The sequence below is a fragment of the Fundulus heteroclitus genome, chromosome 18, assembly GCF_011125445.2.
Source record: "Fundulus heteroclitus isolate FHET01 chromosome 18, MU-UCD_Fhet_4.1, whole genome shotgun sequence".
Lineage (NCBI taxonomy): Eukaryota > Metazoa > Chordata > Actinopteri > Cyprinodontiformes > Fundulidae > Fundulus > Fundulus heteroclitus.
This window is the reverse complement of record NC_046378.1, coordinates 18,492,231-18,513,924: the sequence shown is the minus strand read 5'-3', so window position 1 is coordinate 18,513,924 and position 21,694 is coordinate 18,492,231. Positions and strand designations below refer to the sequence as shown.

Below are 21,694 nucleotides of genomic sequence, written 5' to 3'. Positions count from 1 at the left end.
AAAAATGTGACGAGGACAGTCTGTTTAGCTTTGTAAATATGCAACAGGAGTCAGAATGGTGGCTGATCAACCCAGGTGGGTTGAGTAAAAACAGTTCAAAACCATGAAAAATGTGCCTATATAAGTGTGTAACCATTATATTCATAGTGTTTTCCCCCTGATCAGTTAAGTCCATCCTGGACCTTTGTTCAGTAATCCAAAATGCTCTTATCAGAGTTATTGCAACACCTGAATATAATTATTAAAATGCAAAGAAGCAGAACACATTTGTAAACATAACATTTAATATCTTATAAACTTTATATTTGACATTCTTCAGAGTGCTTTCACATAATACAGTTAGATTTATAAGCAGTCCAACATTTAAAAACTGTATACACTTTGAATTTTCTCCATAGGGAAAAACAAGTTTACTGTTGCTTCTTCAAGTATTCCTCCCTGTGAACTATTAGTTTTTGCAGCGACGCAGTCGGCCTAAATCTGTTGCATATAGTAACGACGGTGGGAAAAGTTTTTCTTTATCTTTGCTCTAGAAACAAAAAGAAAACGCCCCTGCGGTGATATTATAAAAGACAAAAACATCAGGGAGAAATGTTTAAGTGGCCAAACATGGTACGAATAGCAGGAGGTCTGTCGCCACCTTTTATATACAGTCATGGTCCCAGTGGAAAAAGAATATTAGAAAATTTACAATAAACACCAATTATTCATCAGGACAAATGAGCAACAGTAAAAAAAAAAAAAAAATCAGCTGTAAATATTTCAATCTACATACATCCTGGTTATATGATCGCTCCAATGCTCCCACAGATCAGTACATTCAGGTTGGTGTCAGAGCGCGTGGAGTGTCGCTGCTCTAAGTGCTGCGTTGCTCTCTGTAGAAATGTTCACAGTGCCGGCTTCGTTAAAGGATGATTCATTCCCATCTGTTGTTCAACTTTATACCCATGGCAGAGCAATCGCTGCACTTGGTGTACAAAGATGCCACGGATTGTATATTTAAATGCGTCTGACCTCTGAGCAGCGTTTAGTCGTGTGATCATAAAAATAGATAAAGCAGCCCGCTCGGCTGTTCTGATGCCGCACCTGATTCCATTTGGCAAAAATATTTGGTAATCTGAGCAGCAGTGAGTACATAACTGGACTCTACGCGCGCACAGCTGCAGGTTCTGGTCACGGGTAACAGCTAAAACTTTGATTGTCGAGACCAAAACTGCACGTGATTCTCCTCTAAACGGCCGTGATTCTCATGATCGCCACAGTGGTTTTTTTTTTTAACATTGTGCGCCGACAGACAGCAGGGGGCGCTGCAGCTGTGGGCCGTGTCACCGCTGACTCCAGCTCTGGGGCCCAGGGTGGAGTTCGGTCCAGGACTTTGCTCCAGCCGGACAGCATGTGCTGCTGCTGGAGGAGGAGGAGGAGCTGCTCTAAGTCCTGTCCTCACAGCGCTGGCTCCCTGCTCCGCTCTGATCCAACGCTAAACAGAGGCAGAGCGGCGGCATGATGTGAAAACATCTCCTGCTTCATCACCTGCAGCAACCATGGCGTCTTAGAGAAGTCAGACAGGAAGCGGGCGTGCCTCTCCTCCTACGGGCACAGCTGATGAGCACGTGCCTCCTCCTCCTCCGCCGCCTCCTTCCTGACACCAGTTGTAGCAGCGGTGACCGTCTGGCGGCTCCCCGCCTGCTCCGGGTCCGCGCCCCCCCCCCCATCCCAGTCCGGGGGGCCTCCTTCCCGTCTCGTCTTGGGCGGCGCTGCTCAGGCCAGCTTCAGCGTGCTTATGGGGAAGGAGGGCATGGTCACCATGGTGACGGGGTTGAGCACCGTCTGACCCATCAGCTGCGGGTGGTGCGCCATCATCTGAGCGCTCACCGCTGTCTGCTTACCCACGATGGTGGCGGCGGTCACCTGCGTGTGGGGGGTGCCGTTGACGTGGGCGTGGCCGTTGTTCAGAGCGTGGGCGATGTGGCCCACCACCGCCGGCTGCGTGACCGCCACCTGCTGCGGGTAGAAGGCCGGCATGTGCTGGCTGAGGTGAGCCACCGGGTGCACGGTGATGTGGCCGATGGGCTGGGGGCTGGCTAGCTGCACGGAGCTGCTGGTGGTGCAGGGGGCGAGGTGGGTCACGTGTTTGGGACCCCCTCCCTGGAGGACGTGGTTTACCGCCTGAATGACTGACGGGTGGGACACCGAGGCGTGGGCGATGACTGTCGGATGCAGGGCGGCGGGGGTCTGGGCGGGGACGGAGGAGGAGGAGGGGGGGCGAGGGGTGCTGGACGTGGGGGCCGGGAGTATGGGTGCAGCTCCAGACTTGGCCTGCGGCGGCGGCGCAGGGTTTCCTGGCAGGGGCTGGTGCGGCGCGGCTTTGCTCAGGGTGGAGATGTGCGGGGTGACGATGGAGGCGGTGGTGGCCGGGGTCACGGCGGGGGTCTGCGCTACGATCTGGAGCAGCTCGGGTTTCACGCTGTGGGGGGCAGCTGGTAAGGCGGCCGGTGCTCTCTGTGCGCTCGTGTCCTCCGGGTCGTCGTCCATGATGTCCTCGCCCTCTGCAACAGAAACAAGACGCATCACTGCATGCAGCTTTCTAATTCTGACAGGGAGGCGCGCATGTTGTTGGGATTTTATCTGATCAGTGTAAACCAGTGTTGTAGGACTAGAGTCCGAGTCATTAGCTAAATTTAGAGACTCGTTACTTGACTTGGACTCTGATGACTCAAACTCCTACATTCAGATCATTCTGACTCGGAAATTGAGAAAAAGACTCGACTTTTTTTTTTTTTATATCATTAGGCTATAATAGAATATTATTTAGTGTATGATTTTAATATCTAAATTATTAGTGCAATGTGGTGGAGTGTGGATTTTTTTTTAGTTTAAAAACATGTAGGCTATGCTTACTTTAGTGCGGAACTTGGACTCGACTTGATCAATAGTGACTCGACTCGGACGACTCAGATTTTTTTTGTCATGACTCTGACTTGAACACTGGAGACTCGAACTCGAGGCATAGTGACTTGACTACAACACTGGTGTAAACTATAATATGTTCACTAATAAAAACATGAAAAGTGGGGCATGCACTTGTATTTAGCCCATAAGCCACCACTCTAGTGTCTCCAGCTCTGGACACATAACCAGGCTTCCATCTATTGATCCTACTCTGGATCTGCCTTCATGTTCTGGGTAGCTGTCCTTCTGAAAGGTGACGCACCGCTACAGCTCGCCTCGACTGTCCTTGTTTAGTTGCATCTTCCTTCACCTCACAGTTATCAACACTCGTTTTCTTTCAGACTTTTTTTTTTCAGAAATCCCACCTGAAGCAGTGGAGGTTGAGGCCTGGTCCTCCTCCGGCTGCACCGTCTGCCTGAGGACCCGGTCGATCTCCACCACGTCCATCCACTGGCTCACGTCGTTCTTCAGCTCCGCCAGCCGCTGCTGGGTGGCGATCTTCTCCCTGGCCAGCCGCTCCATGTCGTGCTCGTACTCCTTCTCTTTGCGCTTCAGCGTCTGCGGACGGATCAGCTCGGTCAAAAGAGCTAATAACCAACAAACTGCACGTCCGCCTCTGTGTATTATCTGAACAATAAATGAGCCTCACTGAACGGTGTCGTACTCCAGGATTTCATAGCTTAAACGTAATAATTGTGCTGGAGAGAAACTTCCTGGCCGTGACCCGATTCGCCTTTACCAGCTGACTGAGCTGGACTTCCCTGTACGCGGCAACGGGAGGAAAACGCACAAAAGTCGGTGCAAATGCAGGTCCAGATCACCGAGGACCCACCCTGAAGCCAGTCTGGAGTTAAATCAGCCTCAACTAAAGCAAACAGAGCGCAGTGTGACGTCACAGGAGCAGCTATGTTTTGAGTCGTGGCTAAATGACTAGAGACGTGACTGATTAGATGCCGGACGCGGTTTGGATCATTTATCTGGCGAGGAGGGCAGAGGCTCAGGGAAGTGACACTGAAACCCGATGACTCAGGACCATAAAGCCCATTTCTTGGTGGACTTCCTGTTAGCGGGACCAGAGGCAGACGGTTTCCTGCACACATCCAGCAGGAGCACGCTTCACATGTACGCAAATAGCACAAGGGAACAAAAGGCGGGCCCAGAGCGTGGCGGCACCTGTCTCTCTCTCTCTCTCTCTCTAGTCCTTATCCAGGATTAGAAAAGCAACGGGCCAGACGGCGTGTTCCTCTGCTGCTCCGCAACGCCGGCGCCGCTCCAACACATGGACCCGCTTTCTATCTGCAACGAAGCGCCAAGCAGGAGTTCTGTTTCCACTTTTGAAGATCAGTTTAGACCTTTTAGCTTTTCAGCTCCAGAACTGCGACAGTGAGAGTCTATTAGCAGAGATCTGTTGAGCCAAGTATTGAAAAGGCATCCGGTCCAGTCAGTGTGATGTACGGACACGACTCCACGGTGCTGAGAAACGTTCTCACACCCAAATGTTTTACGTCATCCAACGACGTTTAAAGTCAGACACAGTAAATCTAAACCGCAGCTTGAAATAATATATTTATTAATCGACCCAAACAACTGTGTTAAAATACTAATTTAGTTTGCTTAACCACATTTACAGTTCAACCTCTCAAATCACAACCGGGCCTGAAACAGAACCCGTCTGACAACATGAAGTAGGCTAAAAGCCTTGAAAAAGCACTTCCTCCGGTCCTGATGTTAAGAAAATCCAGAACAGACGAGGAACAAAGTTCCCTGACATCCATCAGTCTGGAACGGATCAACCCATTTTTAAGGCGGTGGGACTCCAGGGAACCACAGAAGATAGAAAAGTCTTTAATCTTTCTCAGAGGAGGCCAGTCCACCAAAACTGCTCCAAGAGAACGTCACCGACTGATCCAGGAGGTCACAACAGAACCCAGAACTACATCTAAACACTCTTGGGTTGTACAGCACCAAAGGTTTGGATCGGCCTGCTCAAAGTCTGGATTTAATTATTCACGGTTCCATAACTTCGCCTTAAACGGCCTGAAAATCCTCCATTGTGACTGAATTAAAGCAAGTTTGCAAAATGGACCAAAATTCTTCCTCTGTGATGTAAAAGTCCAACTATTTAGTTTTGTTTTTTTATAACAAACCAAGTTGGCATGGATAGTTTTCTCTCTTTTGTGCATTTTGGGTTTTTTTCTCAGGTTATGTTTGTCCAATATTAAAATTCAACATTTAGGTACAGGAAGGAAAAAAGTTAAAAAAAACAGCAGAAATCTGCAAGACAGGTACTTTTTCATAGCAGATTAATTACTGGTGACGTTTCCTGCTGCACTGAAGGTGATCAGCCTGTAGCAGAACCCTCAGAGGGCAGAAATACACAGAACCCATCGCTCAGCACAGCGAGAGAAGTTCTTCCAGCTAAAGATGCTGCGAGCTCTCCAACAGTACTGCCCAACCGGGCAACTAACTAAAGGGAAAATAAGCAGAATATGACATTTATCCATCCTTTAAAGGACTGAATATTTAAGGAAACGTCAGCAGGACAAATTCAAACTGCATTATAAACTATTTCACATCATATGAAGTTCTGAAGATCGTCACCGTTTACGTCGGCCTTATCGTGCACGGCAGCGTCCATCGTGACTTCAGGATAGTCGGAGTGGAGCCCTGACTCAGCCGCTGCAGGCAGAACCTGCTGCACCTCAAATGGTTCAGAACCATTGGCGAAATCCTGTCCGCCATAGACTTTAGTAGTGGTAGCAGATCTGCTACATCTGGCGCTGGAAACCCCTACCTGTGCTTTTCTTATTGGATAGTCTCTTTAAATAACCAGCAGTTCTGCTAAATACTGTATGTCCTTATAAGAAGATCAACTTTCCCCCCGTTTTAACTCCCAAATATCTGCAAACATTAGAGCAATGAGTCAGGCAGAGCACAGACGACTGAGTGACTGATAACATCTTCTGGATCATTCAGTCTCAGACATCTGGAGGGAACCAGCAGCTCTGTGCCGACGTCACCGGAACGCCTCCGTCTTTGTTCCCCAGGGAGACGACCAAAAGAGGTTCCCCTATTATCGCCTTGGCCAAAACGGCAACACTCAAGGCTGTCGCTGATGTCTGAAGATACAGAACGTTGATTTCTGAAGTCGCTTTGGCCGAATAAACGTCGAACACGGCTCGATTTCACGTGGAGCAAAAGCCGCCGGCATAATAGTACACGACGTGACTCGTGGAGAGAGGATGCAGCGGAGAGGAGACCCGCTGAAACCGGCACATCCTGACGGTAACGGCTAGCCTGAGACTAAAGCAGGTAAACCTGGGGGAGGGGGGGGGCAAGTCTGCAGCAGATGGATCGCACATGACTTGATCAGCATGTTAATCGTGTCACCGGGTTGGTAGGACGCAAGCAGCCAAGAACCTCTTCCTTTTTTGCACATGGGCGATCAATCCTCCTCCTCCTCCTCCTCCCAGAGACGGGGCCTCACCTGAGCTGGCTTTGTGTGCGGACATCTAGATCAGCACACAGATAGGCTGAACCGTGTGTGTCTGTGTCTGTGTGTGTGTGTGTGTGTGTGTGTGTGTGTGTGTGTGTGTGTGTAGGGTAAACACCAGCAAAGCTCAGTCACAAGCAATGAGAGTGCTGAGCACATGGCCACGGAGGCAGAGGGAAGGAGGGAGGGAGGGGGAGCAACACAAGCTGCACTGACTGACTCACTGCTGCAGCACACGGCTGGCTCCTCTTAAAGGGCCAGCAGCACCACAGGCCACGTTGCAGACACGCTGCTCGGCGCGGCCCCGCCAGCCGGGCTTCTGCAGAGGTCTTGTGACGCGCCGGCTACCATAAGCCATTGTCTCGCTGCGCCTTCTAGCAGAAAATAAGGAGTTCACGTGGTGCCTGACTCCAGCAATTACAGGCTTGTCTGAGGGGGGGAAAAAAAATGTCGACTTTCTGAATGACCTCCTTGTGAGCGAAGCTTTACCGTCTCATAACTGGCCTATTTACCTCAGAACTAAGCGATCCGAGGCCCGTATGTTTAAAATGCGTGTTCAAGGCCCATTTGAATCATCTCTGTCTTAGTAATGTTGCACTTTAAAGAAGCTCATCTTTAATTTTAGTGTTTTGTCTAAACATTTCTATTTTTTTAATTAAAACTGATTCATAACTTATTTTCATAGATAGATAGATAGATAGATAGATTTGTACTGCATCAAAGAAATGATTAAATGTCTTTCAGAGCTGAGCGTGTGGCATTCAGGGCCCGGCGGTGGAGAAACGAGTTGGGTCAGCGAGGCAAATGAAGCGAGCGGAGTAAGCCGAGCCTTGTGTTTACCGCTCCACGCTCCCTCCCTCCCTGCCCCGTGGTACAGCGAGTCCTGCCTGTTGCTGCGCTGGGCGGAGGCCTGGCAGGCCACGGCGGGGCGGGGCGGGGGGATGACGTCTGGCGGCCGAGGGTAGCCATGTGCGTGCTGCTCATGTGGACTTAAAAGCTGGGAGGGGGTGGGTAGAGGAAGGGAGGGGGAGCGAAGGGGGGAGGAGCACTAGTGCTTCGGCTCGCTTTGCAGTCAGTGTTTTTTTTTTTTCTTCGTTTTTTTTATGCTGCAGGCTCACGAGAAAAGCCTTCAGGAGCAGGAGGCGTCACATTTCTACTAAAACACGCACACGTAGCTGCCTGACAAGGAAACTATGAAGGAAGCTGGGTCCTTTATGTCCCAGCTGTGAGCCACGAGGCGATAAGATGCTATGAGGAAGTTGGGGGGGGGGGGGGGGGTGGTAGGTTTACACGGCCATATAAAAGAAAGGAGACGCTGAGCCTAAAGCCTTTTACACTTTTCTGAGCAGCCTCTGCTCCGCCTCCTGCTGCGGGGCGGGGACTACGCAGACGGGACACGTGGCCCCGGGCCTCCACCTTATCTTGTTTTCCTTTTAAACCAAAGTTTTTCAGTGTCACTCCACCGCCCGCCCAGTCACTGGAAAAATCCTCACACACACACACACCTACAGCTAGATTGTCGTGACCTACAATACATGAAGCGGCTTCTGCTCGGCTCCATAATGGAAGTGGCCAGTAATGAGCGTTTTTCTGTTACTCTTTGCTCCTTAAAAGGTCGTTTTGTCAACACAAGTCATTATGAGAGCTAGAAGCCGGAGATGTCAGTGTGCCAGTTTATCAAGACGGGCTCAGCAGGATGCTAAATCGCAGAGGGAGGGAGGGAGGGAGGCTGGGCGATGAGCTGTGCACCCACGCTGTCCCAGTTTCCCCTGAGGACGAGCCCGACTGCTGCCTCTCAGGCTCGTAGCGACGCACATCAACCTCTTTGGACGACGCGCTCAGATCTGCTCTTCTGTCAAATAATTAGCAGTAATAAAGTCTGCAGGGTAACGTCTTACGTCTTTAAAACTGGGATGTTCCTCCTAGATCTGCCTGATCAGAGTTTAGAGATCCATGGAAAGGAACCGGTTCTTTTTCCGGCTAAACAACACTCTTCAGTGTGGAAGAAGCCACTGACTAAAGAAGACTTAAAAGTATTTTCAGTATCAGTAAAGCGATTTCAATCAGTCAGGGAACGATCCAAGAGGTTATTTGTGTCTGCGGTCCATTTAGAGCACCCGTCTCAGCAGGTAACAGGAAGGGTAAACGGTGTGTAGCAAAGCTGCTCTTCTATGTTTTTGACCTCTGTCTGTTGTGGAAAAATGCTGGATAATTAAGGCAGGAATCTAGAATGACAGAAATATACACAGCGACGCTGCTGTCTTAGCAATGCTAATCATGCGAAATGTGCTAATGGCTGATATAAAATACTAGAGCCACTTCACAGCCCTGCAAGCACAGACTTGTTTTTAAAAAGAAATGATGAAACTTTTAAAGTGACTGCCGTCTCACACTACAGCATCACAACAACCTATCCCATTAATATTATAATAATTACTAAAAATGGATTAAAAAAAAAGGCCAGATAACGATATTTAATTTTTCTTAGGTTCTAGTTCCTAAAGATAAATTAGAATCGGTGTCGGCAGGTCCAATTTATTCCATATCCTGAGACTGAAAACAAGCAACAAAACTCTGATTTTTGGGTTCAATCAATTAAAAAAAATATATATAGAGAAGAAGGAAGAAGAATCTTTATCCCCCTGTAAGCTGATTCTCATTCCATTAAACGGGGCCAGCGGCGGTGGACCTCTGCTCCAGCATTTTACAACCAGAACACCCACACTGAATCAAACCCACGGTGAGTCATGAGTGGATGATTAAACAGCAGCAACGCTCCAACTGCACGGAGTAAAGGCGAGGAGCGCGTACTGTGTGTAAATCCAGGTGTAGAGAAGCAGGTTTCCGTCCTGCCACGCCCTCCGACTCTCGCAAAGCAAGCGACACCGTTTGGGTTCGACCGGAGCGCGGACGGACCCGCCCCACCGAAGGCTCAGCCAGACCCCGGAGCGACGGATCAAAGCTCCCACCTGGATGTACCTCAGCGCGCTTCTCAACACGCTGAGGTTGGAGGTTTTCTTCTCGTCGATGTTGGGGATGTTCTTCTTCAGCGTCTCGAAGCACTCCTTCAGGTGTGCCCGCCTGCCGGACGCCAAGCAGACACAGAGACTGGATCAGTGAACCCCGCAGAGAGATAAACCTTACACAAGACCCCACAGGACCTCTAGAGTTCAACCTATGGGTGGGGGGGGGCTCACCTGTTCTTCTCTAGTTTGTTGTGCACTTCTCTCGTCCCGGCCCTGCAGGAACAGAGGAGAGAAAAAAAGAACCTTCAGGCCCAAGAGAACCACAAGTCATCAGGTGATTCATTCCTTTGGTGGGGATGTCTGATCCATTGCAACTGCGTGAATAAAATGCGTTTAACACCAATACGGCTTTCTGCCTCTCATTCTTTGTTACTTTTGACATTTCAGGAACAACTTGAAGCCGATTTGGTAAAAGCAGACCAAACTTATAAATAAAGTGATAGAATTACACGCAGCCTCGTCTCCTGGCTGCGTGCGAGGCGACCGGTTTTAGACGTACCCTCCGGGCCTCTTCTTGCCGTCCAGCTGGCGGCTGTCGTCAGGAGGACTCCCTCGGCCGATGGTGCCGTTCTGTGGGGGGGCGGGCTGAAGCAGGGGGCTCGGGTGGGGCAGTAAAGCTTGGTGCTGCGGGGCGGAGATGATCGAACCCGCGTAGCACTGGACCACCTGCTGCGGCGCTTTAGCGCTGGTTTGATCGAAGAGCTGAGGGGGGCTGTGGTGGTTTTGGATGGGCTGCATGTGGCCGGCGGTCAGCTCGGGGGCCGCGGGGGGCGGGGAGCACCTCGCGGCGCTTTGCTCCTGAGGGGACTGGGGGCCTCTGGTAGGGATAGCCAGGGACGGAGCGAGCGGAGGGGAAAGGGCGGTAACCGGCAGCGTGGGCGACCCGGCGGGGTTGGGGGTGACCACGGGGATGGGGAAGACGGCGACGGGCAGGGAGGGGGGCATGGGTGGCGGGCGGCACTCAGGGAGATGCTCAGCTGGTTTGGGGACATTGTTGACGTGGACCGTTGAGTTGTAGTTGACATCGGGGAAGAGATACGCCGTCTTCTGCTGCAGGAGCAGCTTCTCTTTTAGCTCATCTTCTGTGGAACGAGACAGAAAAACAGGTTAGCGGCTCCAAGAGCCACGCAGGTCCACAGCGCAGGTGCTAAAACCTGACAGTCATAGATAAACATGTTAGAAAAATACATTCTTTTTATTCAGATGCTTATAAACATATTTAAATCCGCTCGCACAAAGTGCAAACAAAACATTAAAGGGAAAAGCTGAAATTGACCTGAATAAATAGGAATCCTGTGATAAAGTCATTAAGTCAGGTGTGATTATTTACCTCCGGCAGCAACAAATTATTCAGTCATGTCACTGAATAAAGTGAAGAGTCTAAAAGAGGAAAACTTCGACCTCCAATAGCAGAGATCAGACTTTTCCCAGCAGAGACGCACGTCCGGTTTTCTGACATCTCATTTTTATTTTGATCGCTCGCCTTTTTTATTCCCCAAATCCCCTCTTCTAGATGCCATTAAACGTCTCGGTCAAACGTTGGTTCTTTCGACTGAACGCGGCTACGTCTCCCCAAACACCGAGCCCCAAGGGCTCATGGGAACAGTCCTGAAACTAGAACCGTTTCTCCCGTCAGTAAGGTGTCGGTGTAGGATATTCACGGTCAAGTATTTCACACTCAAACCTCCAAAACAGCGCGGTCGCGGTGAGGCAGGAAAACGCCACCACACGTACAGTTTGCTGCGGGTTCGAATCCCGACCCAGACACGTTTTCCACATGCTGTTTCCTTTCACCCGTTTCCTGTCTGGCAAATGCCAAACAAATGCCACTAGAGCTACCAAAAAAATAAAAATAAAGAATATGATCCAGACCCCTACTACATTCCCCAGCAAACAGCAGAGTAAAATCACAATCAGAAAGTTCAAAGACCGGAAATGTTAAAACTCTAGAAGACAATAGTTCACTCAGTGTTGCTCCATTTATTATAAATAAAACGCTAACATTTGTGGTTGCTCTTGCTGGGTGAAGCAAAATAATTGTCCGCTTCATTTGTTGTAACTTTCTAAACGCGTCTGACCCAAAAGAAAGCCTTAAGGCAGGAAGGATATGCTGCTCTAAACGACCCGGGGAAACCTCTTAATATCATCCCACGGACTGGTCCTCCTCACCTTTTAACCGTACATACAGCGTGTCAATACCACAGAGTCAAAATTGATCCTCAAAGCAGGAAAAGGACTAAAGGAACAGGATGTTCTGCTAAGTGCACCGGCCCACTTTTCTAAGATGCGTCAGGTTGTGTTGTTGTAGTCGTGCTATGTGGCATTGTGATGCGGCAGGACCTAATCAGAAAAAAAAAAAAAACAAGCAGACTTGTAAAAAGCAAGGGGGCTTTCTATAGGCATTATATAACTGCAGCAGCACATAAAGAGACACTGGCCTACTTTCCCAGCGCACAGTGACCTGCTCTACAGCAGCAGAGAGGAGGAGGACTCTGCTCCCCCAGTGCAGCAAACCAGGAGCAGCTGGGAGAGGAGACAAGCACGAGGTCTCACTCTCATCCTGTCCTCACGACTGCTGATGGCTTCGTAATCCCCGCTCCGTCAAAGGTTGGGCTTTAAACCGCCACATAAGTCACTTCTAGAGAGACAGTTTCGCATGTTTTAAGATCAGCACGCGTCAGACAACAAGAACACGGTGAAAGGAGCTTAAAATAAACCTGATATGCAGCTTTAGCACTTGGATTCGTCCTCCTGTAAGGTGCCTTTAGGTTTAGGCGGTTAGATTTTCATCAGTGCAAAAAGATCCCGGCTTTAAATCCGTTAATCCCGGGTTTAGCGCCTGGGTTCTCTCTCAAGTCTTAAATGCACGCTGTATTGTGACTATTTCCCTGCACAATTCAGGCTACAAAATATCAGGTAAAACATGCAAGAGCAACATAATGGGTTTATTATGCCATGACTATAATAATTAACCCACCGTTCCCTTAGGATTCACTTTCACACATTGTCCCTCCTCAAGCTTCAGCTCCTCAGCCACTAAAATATGGACCAGGTGTGGGCATCAAAGACAGTGGAAGCAGTTTCAGCTGCCTCAATATGTTACCGGCGTGCAGGGGATGAATGCACGGCACTTCAAAGACATCGCCTCCAAGCAGCCCTTTTCAAATTGCTATAGTCCACTTTTAATATTCAATATATGAAAATGCACGACCACGACAAAAACATACATACAGATATGTATGGAATGGATGTAGAAAAATGAGGAACTATAACTCCTCACAGAACACCAACAAAACAAGCCAAACTCCTCCACTGATTAGGTGATTTTCCACTGTTTATTAAAAAGAAACAACCGCTACATGGTGATATATAGAGATCAGAGGAATAAAGAACAAACGTGGCCATTTAGGTCTGATTTTCGGTAATCAATCACTGAAAATGTACAGCCACCTTTATTCTCATTTATTTTTTTGCTTTTTGTTTCTCTTTTGAGTGAAATGGGGATTTTCTTTCTCATTCATCCAAACATTTTTCTTTTCTTTTTCTTTTACACAAACCCCTGCCTTGGCTCAGCATCTCTTCAAGATCCACGGAAAAGTCGGGGACCCAACTTAAACTTAATCTTAGACAACTTTATTGTCATTTTGTGTGCACAAAGTGCGTACAGAACGAAATTTCGTTTGCATACAGCTTGAAAGATCACAGTAAATTGCAGTAAATTTCATGATAAAGATGCAGCAGCAATTTATGTAAACAATTGAAATGTAAACAATGTAAAAAAAAAAAAAATATCACAGTAAATTGTAAGGAAAAACTCATTGTCATTAAAGACAATGACTTGGAAAATCTACCTCAAAAACACAAAAAATTTAGTCAGAAAACCTCTATAGAGAACACTGATTTGCCTGTAAAACAAAAAGAACGTCATAAAAAGGCAGATTCTTCTAAAAGTTGTTATTGCGAGTGGAACGGAATTCAAAAGAAAGGGTTTCTAATTTAAAAAATTTGATTTTCTCTATTTTGTTTTGATTAAAACACACACTATGTTAGCCCTAAGTGATTTTGATCAATCTCAGCGTTGATCTACTTATTATACAGCGTTATTCTACTGTTTTAGGCGGAAGAACGTTTTAGGCGCTTTTTTTTCGTGGCGCAGTGACTCATCTTCTGTATAAACAAGCTCTGGAGGGGGGCGGGGTGCTCAGCACGCACGTGGTGAAAGGGGCGGAGTCCGCATGCCGTTAATACTTTGGGGCGAGGTTTGTTGATAGCGCGTCATCGACAGACATTCATACCCCAACCAACGTCTTGGAGAAACAAGTTTGCTTCTGTTTGTTTTTGTTGTCTTACGGATAAATGTGGAGCAAAACAGGAAGTTCCACCAGGGGACAGTGAGACAACAGTTTATAGTCTGCGATCGCAGAGAGTGACCGAGGCGGACAGATGTATGTAAAGCAGTCACTTGATCCCTTTTGGACGCTGTCAGGTCATTATATAAAAAAAGGAGTCTGGCGTTGCCAGCGCCACCGCCCTTTACCCCCCCCTCCCACCCCACGTTTTGGTTAGTAGCTATATAAATCAGTTTTATCACAACGTGAGCGCCTAATCCTTACAGCGCCGAGGAGGGAGGGAGGGGGGAACGCGGAAAGCGTCCGAGAAGTTTTACAGCGTGAAGTGCGCAGCAGGTTTCGACGCAGGGGGGACGCCGACACTCGCACTGCAGCGAAACCGTGCACACCTCGCCGTCACTTACGGTACCGATCGAATGAGCCAGCAGCAACTAAAGCCCACGCAGGCAAGCGCGATTGCGAAAGTAAAAACTACAATATGTGACATTTTGCAGATGCTCGGCTCTCCTATTTTGTTTACGATGCAACAACCGCCTCGCGGAGAGAAGCCGGGCTGCCTCGAATAACATCCCGTCGTTTTACGGGGAAAATGTCAACCTTCCTGTTGCCTCGCAGTTTGAGTTCTCCGGGGAGGGGAGGAAAAAAAAAAGAGATCAAATATAAGAAATAATACACATAATAATAAAACCCGAACTTACCACGTGCTTTCTGTTGTTGCTGGGCTTGTAATTCCAAAAACTTGGCAGCTTCCAGAAGCGTTTCGATGCTCATTTCTGTCCAGTGGCAAAACGCTTGCCTGGATGAAAGAGAGATACACGCCGGAGCACTACAGTGCGGGGAAGAGGTTCCCAGACTGGGGGAGGGAAACAAACTGAAAAAATGAAGTAATTGGATCCTCCTCCTCCTCCTTCTCTGCACAGACTCGGCCACTTACGTAGGGGAGTTACAAACAAGATGGCGCTTAAAGTAGTACGAACGAATACGGGTTGTGAATCACGCGGCATTCGGCGACGCCCACAGACACGTAGCCGTCCACACGCTCCGCGAGCGGAAGGCAAAACATGGAACGTGACTCGGACGGTGTCTGCTCCCGGCGTTCCTCTGCATTTTGACGCTCCGAGTTGCACATATTCGACTGAGAAAATGTTTCCCTGCCATCAATGGCTTCCCCTGTCCGTTTATGGCGAACGGACGTTACCGTTCTGGGGGCTAGAAACCCTCCAAACGCGCGCGAGACCAGATTTACACCGCCTGTAGCCGTCATGCGCCCACCTCGTGACCTGTATTCATCTGTCATGAAATCCAGGAAAACGCAACAGAACTTCAACCACAGCAGTTAGCGACAGAAGTTGTCGGTTTTGTGTGTCGCTTAGCAACTCGGTGACGTCAACGCGGCAAACCGGGAAGAGAAAGTTCCCGACAGTTAAAATTCTACTGGGCAAATTCCAAAAAACGTTAAATTGCTGTTGTGCTTTAGTCAGCAAAACACGAAATCCAATAATCAAAAACAAATAAACACCAATAAAAAGAACTTTGAATAAATGGTAAACTCACGCACAAGAAAATAAAATCCAGTAAAAAGAGAGGCCCACAATTTAACAATTATTTTTACATTAATGTTCTGCAAGTTATTGCACGATTATTTTCGTGGAATCCATCTTTCGTACTTTTGTCAGAAAAAATGTCAAATGTAAAAAATAAAAAAAAAAAATACAAATTTTTACACATAAGCAAACATATTAGCAAAAGCTGTTTGTTTCTTTGTGTACGGCAAATGTCAAAATGACAACCAGTAATAATTTCAACAGTCAGTGTGTTTTTGAGTGAAACGGTTCTATAAATTAAGTCTGAAATGTGTTGTGTGGAAACATAGCTGTTTGGTATTTTTTGGTTTTACAACATAATTAAATTTTATTGCTATAGCGCCAATTCACAACACATGTAATCTCAGGGCACTTTACAAAGCCAAATTCAATCAAAATCATACAGATTCGTCAAAACGTTTCCTAACTAAGGAAACTCAGCAAATTGCATTACGTCTTGACAAGCAGCATTCACTCCTCCTGAAATGGCTTTGCAGCAATCCCTCATACTGAGCATGCATGAAGTGACAGTGGAGAGGAAAACTCCCCTTTAACAAGGAGGAAAACCTCCAGCAGAACCAGAACCAGGCTCAGTGTGAACGGTCATCTACCTCGACCCACTGGGGGTTAGAGAAGACAGAGCAGAGACACAAAAGCACAGAATAACCCATTGATCCATAGATCCTTTCTATACTACAAGGTAATGGCAGATGAGCTGCCCCCCTGGACAGTGTCACAGGTAACAGAACGCCAGACCAGGTGTACCTACTATAAATTACAATACAAATTAGAGAGACATAGGAACTTTCAAATTTATTAGCATTTCCACAGAAATTTTACCTTCAAAATGTTTCAGCTTTGAATTGTACGTTCCCTCAAGGTTCTTTAGAGGTTACATATAATTTATCATTAAAGATACTGTAAAAGTTCAAGGAACTTTTAAGGTTGGTTCAATGATAGTTCCATTAAAGTGACACTGTTTTTGTTCTGTTTTTTGGATTGTCAAAGGACCTTTAAGGAATGCCCCCTTAAGTTTCTTTATAGTTTACATAGTTAAATCTGGGAACCTTTAAAGAACATCAGCTGATAGTTGCAAGGACGTTGAACTTTGGGAACTTCATCTGAAGGTTCTATAAATGTTACCACGCCGAACGCAAAAGTTAACATTCAGGGAACCTTTACTGAAAGTTTTGAGAAAGATAAAGAACATTCCCCAAAGGATCTCTGAAGGCTAAAGAATCGAACCTTCCCTGAACGTTCTTTGAACGCTATGTTCCCAAGAAGGTTCTACAATTTTACGCTTTAGGGAACATCTCCTGAAGGTCAGCGTTGCTGGAAGTGTTTGCAGTCGTTATATCTAAACCAAGCAGGTGTTCTGAAAGGTTACCAATGCTTCACCAGTTGATATTCAAGTCCTAGAAAATGTTACAGCTTGCCATGATGCCTTGGTCTAATGGTGGAACCCAAAAGTGAACTTTTTTTTTTGTCTAAAAGCTGGTGTTAAACAGAAAAGAAAAACAAAATGATACAATTTAGAATAAATACACTGTCAAATTCAGAGGAAACCAAAGGCAATTCAGTAAAATCAACACTAAAAATGTAACAAAATTTAATATGATTTGTGTTCTCAAAAAGCTCATAGTATTATGTGATCCCAGCACACACACACCATAAAAATAAATTAAAAAAATCAGACTTTGTTGCTAACACAAGAGCCAATTCTGCTTGAACTCAATTGTAATGACATTTTTCAGAAAAAACATCCACAAGTTGAGCTGTTAACTCTCTAAACCTCCGCCCAAAGACAGAAAAGAACAGCAAACAAAGTTTTTTTAGTTTCACTAGGTAGCACATGACTCCCCCTAACACACACACACACATACTTGTACCGGTGGAGTCAAAGTCCGGCCATGACCGAGGCACATGTTCTACAACCAGGAACTGACTTGCTTTTGTTTTTTTTTGTTTTTCACTAAAGGGTTCGTGCATCTACGTGCACAAGGCCGTGGGTGTTTAAAATGGTTTTCCTGTTATTGACTGGGCTCCAATAGGGATGAATGTCAGCGACAGCAGGCTAATACCGGAGTGCGTTAACACGGACGGCTCTCTAAGCACAGGAATCACTGAGTGACTCCGGGAACTTCCTGAGGAAAAACGGGCAGAAGTAAAATTGTAGAAGACTGTCGTTTCAGAATCTGGTAAATTAAACAAGAGTCACTGCTAGCACAGCAGAGAAAGGCAGGGAACTCTTACAGCCTCTAGTGGTCACCGAAGTGTACTGCATCACACAAAAAACACAGAAAAGATTTTACCAAAAAAAACGATATTTATTCCACAAGTTCGGACAGATTATGTGCTTGAAAAGTAAAAATTACCTAAAAAGGTAAAATAGCACACACAAAAAAAGTAAAATATTAAAGAACTTGAAGCAGTTTTTTCATTTTATAAAACCGTAGAAATAATTTCTAAAATGAACACTTCAGTGTTTAAAGTCTGAACATACCGCTCTGAGACCGGCTCCTGCCTCCCTGAAAGTCAGACCTTGCCCACAGACTTCAGAAGTGCGTTCCTGAGGTACGTACGCAGCTGATTCATCAGGTCTTTGTTCTGACCCTCCACCCAGTGCATCTCGATCCCTACGTCGCTTCCCTCTGGAATCACGTTCAGCAGACACTTGAACAGAAAGCAGTCGACCACGCCGGGGGTCCGGGGCCGCCCCGCGTCTCCGGCGCTCGCGGCAGCAGCGGTTTTCACGTCGCTTTCCTGTCCTGGATCAGCGGAGACGGAAGAATCCATGTCCACATCCTTAGCCCCTGCATCTTGGCCCCCAGCTGTGGTCTCGGTTTCTGTACTTGACTCCTTCGAAGGAAAAGCTTTGCCCTTGAGGTCGGCGCAGTCGCTCGTGTCGCTAGCTGTGGAGACGGGCTGGTTTTGGGTGGAAACGGGAGCAGCCGTGGCCGCGCCGCTCTGTGAGCTGGTTCCCGCACACGGAGGCGCCCTGGGAAGCTCTCGCAGCTGGCGGGTCTGTTCGCGCCTCTTCTGTCGACCGTGGATCCAGGTGTTCTCCACAGCTGTCAGGAAGAGACTCTGCTCCTGCTCTCTGCAGGGGACGCGCCTATGCAGCACCTACAGAAGGACAAGCGAGCCCACGAGACCAATACAGCAGGAGCGTCACCAAAACAATCCAGAATCCACAATGCCAAAAAAACAAAAACGTGGTCATGACAGGTCATCCCTTTAAATGAAAAAATAGAAGAGCTGCACAAACTAGGCTGCATGAATGCACAGAGCTGTGATAGAAAATGTTGAAGCAGCTTTTGACTCTTAGCATTCAGTCTTTGGTAGGAGTTCATCAGGATCCTGAATTATGATTTGACTATATTTGCCCCTTCTGCCTTGCAAAAGTTAACCTAACCCAACAGATTGTGAAGACATCAATCGTCACTTGAGCCCACAGATGTAGGTCTAACCTCTAGCTAGGTTGTTCCAAAACTTTATTTATTGTTAAATTGGCTTAGGCTACGTTCACACTGCAGCCTTAAGTGATCCAATTCTGATTTTTTTGCCCATATGCGACCTGGATCTGATTTTTTCATGACAATCTGAACAACACAGATCGGATTTTTTTTCAAATGCGACCCAGGCCGTTTGGATATGCGGTCCTAATTCCAATACGTATCTCATCTTTTCAAATGCGACCTGTGTCTGTACGGCCGGGTCGCATTTATCCGACCTGTACGTCACTAATCTGCGTCCTGCTATGCAGAAACACTGAGGAGAGCAGTCAACGGAGAGAAAGCTCCGGTTAGAAAAGAAATTAAAGATTGCAAAATGCGCGCCAGCATTATAATCCATGTTTACTTCCGCAAACACTGAGCAATGAATTCAGTTCACACAGGAAATCACATACAAGTCGCATATATCTAGAAACATGAACGACCACGCAAAAAATAAAAAAAATCTGAATTGAGCATTAAGGCCTGCAGTGTAAACATAGCCTTATGCTGACGAATAGAAACAGCCCTCCATTAGAAGCTTTCTAGCACACACCTGAAGGTTTCAGGTTTAAATAACTGGTTTTGGGACAATTTCATTAACGTCAATGTCATTCAGCCAAAGAAAAATCTGCCCCCAGCATGATTGTGCCACTACCATGCTCAGTGTTGGTATGACGTTCTTTCAGTGATGTACAGTGGCGTTATGTGCCAGATTTAACTTTTGCAACTGAGGCCCACAGATTAAACTTTAGTTGCTTCAGACTGTGACACATCCTCCCACGAGAAGTTAGACTGGATGGTTTCTTGGGAACAAAACGATCCTCGTCTTGTAACACCACCACTTAGTCCTAACATATGGAGGATAAAGGAGTGGTTTCCTGGCAGTCTCTTTCCTGTCTACCAACACTGCAAAAACGGATCTAAAAATAAGTAAATGTTCTTAAAGTTAGTGTATTTGTCCTTGATTTGAGCAGGTAAATAAGATTATTTGCCAATGGAATGAGTATCTTTACCCCTAAAATAAGATAATTAGACATCCTGCACTTGAAATAAGATGAGATGAATTGTTACTATTTTAAGTGCAAAACTCTTATTCCACTGGCAGATCATCTTATTTACCTGCTCAAATCAAGTAAAAATACACTTATTTTAAGTCCGTTTTTGCAGTGAACTCATACCTTTCGTACAAAGATGACTTGGATGGTCTGACAGAGCATTAATTTAACGGTAGGCTCATGTATGAAACCAAGGGTTTGCAGCATTATTTTTATTCTGACCTCCCGCCTCTAAAATATTTTATCTTTCAATCGAATCATTCAGGATGTGTCATTATATCAAGATTAAATAGGGAAAGAGTGAACTCCTTTGTCGTGGTACATAACCTGGATGTTTACATCCCAGCAACCCTGAAATAATCAAAGTGTGATCAGAGTGCCGTAGTAAAAAAAAAGCTTTAAGTATTTAACAACCGATTGTGTTTATGGTGAAGTGTGATAAAAAGTAAATTATGTGAATGAAACGGTAACTGTGACACCACACAAAGTTTCAGACGAGCGTTAGTGACGCAGCCATGAAGCTCACCCGCAGCTCGGTGAGGCTTTTCTCCAGCAGAGCAGTGATGCTGTCCACAGGGCTGCTGATGCTGCTGCTGCTGCTGCATCCTGCAGCCGCCGCCTTGGCCTGCAGCTCCTTTACACCCGCCTCTGGTAGCGTGAACGACAGCGGCTTCTGAGCCTTCTCCAGCTTACGCTTCTTACTCGGAGGAGACTGGGGGACAACAGACAAAAACAAAGCAAGGCAAATAATCCGGTATTAATCTGCACTGTAAAACAATCTGGAAACGTTAAGGGGTAGACTTAGGGCTGGTCAATATTTAGAGATTTTCATAGAGACTATATAGTTTATAACCAGATGGTCTATGCTGTGTTATCTTTATACTTTTATGTACTGCAGTAGGTAATTTTTCAGCCGTTTCTCGTATTTACCTAGAGGGGGGGGGAATCTGTGCCTGTGGGAGATTTGGGATAAAGCTTTGATTCAGAGATGACTTTGTATAATCACTTTATGAGACGAAGAACATATCAAGATAAATATTGTACATCCGCATTAAGCCTAAAAAATATCAATATATTATTTTTGGCCCATATCGCCCAGCCCTAAATAAACTTGCATCATGTTCTGTAAAGTCTAGATTAAAAATACAGCACCAGAGGGTGAGAAATTATTTAAAATCAGTCTTTACTGTTACAAACCAGTCATTCTTTTAATTAAGATCACTGTGGTAATTTATAAAAACGGCAAAACAAATTTGGAGTTTAATAATGCAGAAAAAAGTTTTAGTTACCAACATAGCTATAATTTTTAGTTAAATGTATAGCATGTAAAAAGGCCTAGGTGAGTTAAAGTTAAAACGTAGAGCTAAGCTGCCAGCAGAGGGCAGTGTGTGCTCAATATAAACTTTTTCACACCTTTCTGGAAGATTTGTGCTAAAAAAAACTGTTTTTGCAGACCTTGTGCTGTCACACTGAAAGTCGGCTGAAATAATTCCAGGTTTTAAAACATTTGTTATATTAAAACTAAAAAAAAAATAGCTGTAATATTAGACACACAGATCAAAGAAAGCATGTGTCCCCAGCAATGCGATCACATTCACACCACTAGAGAGCGCTGTGGCGCTGTGTGAGCTTTCACCTGAACCTGCAGTGCATCAAACAGCTCCTTTTGTCTCATCTCCTCTAATGTCAGGCTGTAATGGGCGTCGGGGCTCATTATCCAGCCGTAACGGAGCAGAGAGACG

General features: G+C 46.4%; 2 protein-coding genes across 3 annotated transcripts in view; both read right to left on the bottom strand.

Annotated features, from left to right (window-relative positions):
* Window positions 1-262: 262 nt before the first annotated feature.
* On the bottom strand, window positions 263-15,324 carry mnta (MAX network transcriptional repressor a). The gene is made up of 6 exons (XM_012877368.3): window positions 14,516-15,324; window positions 9,968-10,550; window positions 9,640-9,681; window positions 9,412-9,523; window positions 3,315-3,507; window positions 263-2,546 (listed from the first exon to the last, which is right to left on the bottom strand). The coding sequence occupies exons 1-6, from the start codon at window positions 14,586-14,588 to the stop codon at window positions 1,759-1,761; spliced, it is 1,791 nt and encodes a 596-aa protein (XP_012732822.2). The 5' UTR covers window positions 14,589-15,324; the 3' UTR covers window positions 263-1,758.
* A 2,380-nt stretch (window positions 15,325-17,704) lies between these two features.
* Window positions 17,705-21,694, bottom strand: part of mettl16 (methyltransferase like 16) — a 30,329-nt gene continuing 26,339 nt past the window's right edge. For both annotated transcript variants that reach the window (XM_012877374.3, XM_012877373.3), the window contains exons 9-10: window positions 20,479-20,664; window positions 17,705-18,526 (exon numbers count right to left, since the gene is read on the bottom strand). In XM_012877374.3, coding sequence (XP_012732828.2) covers window positions 17,936-18,526; window positions 20,479-20,664 — 777 coding nt within the window. In that variant the 3' untranslated portion in view covers window positions 17,705-17,935. The remainder of the gene's footprint in view (window positions 18,527-20,478; window positions 20,665-21,694) is intronic.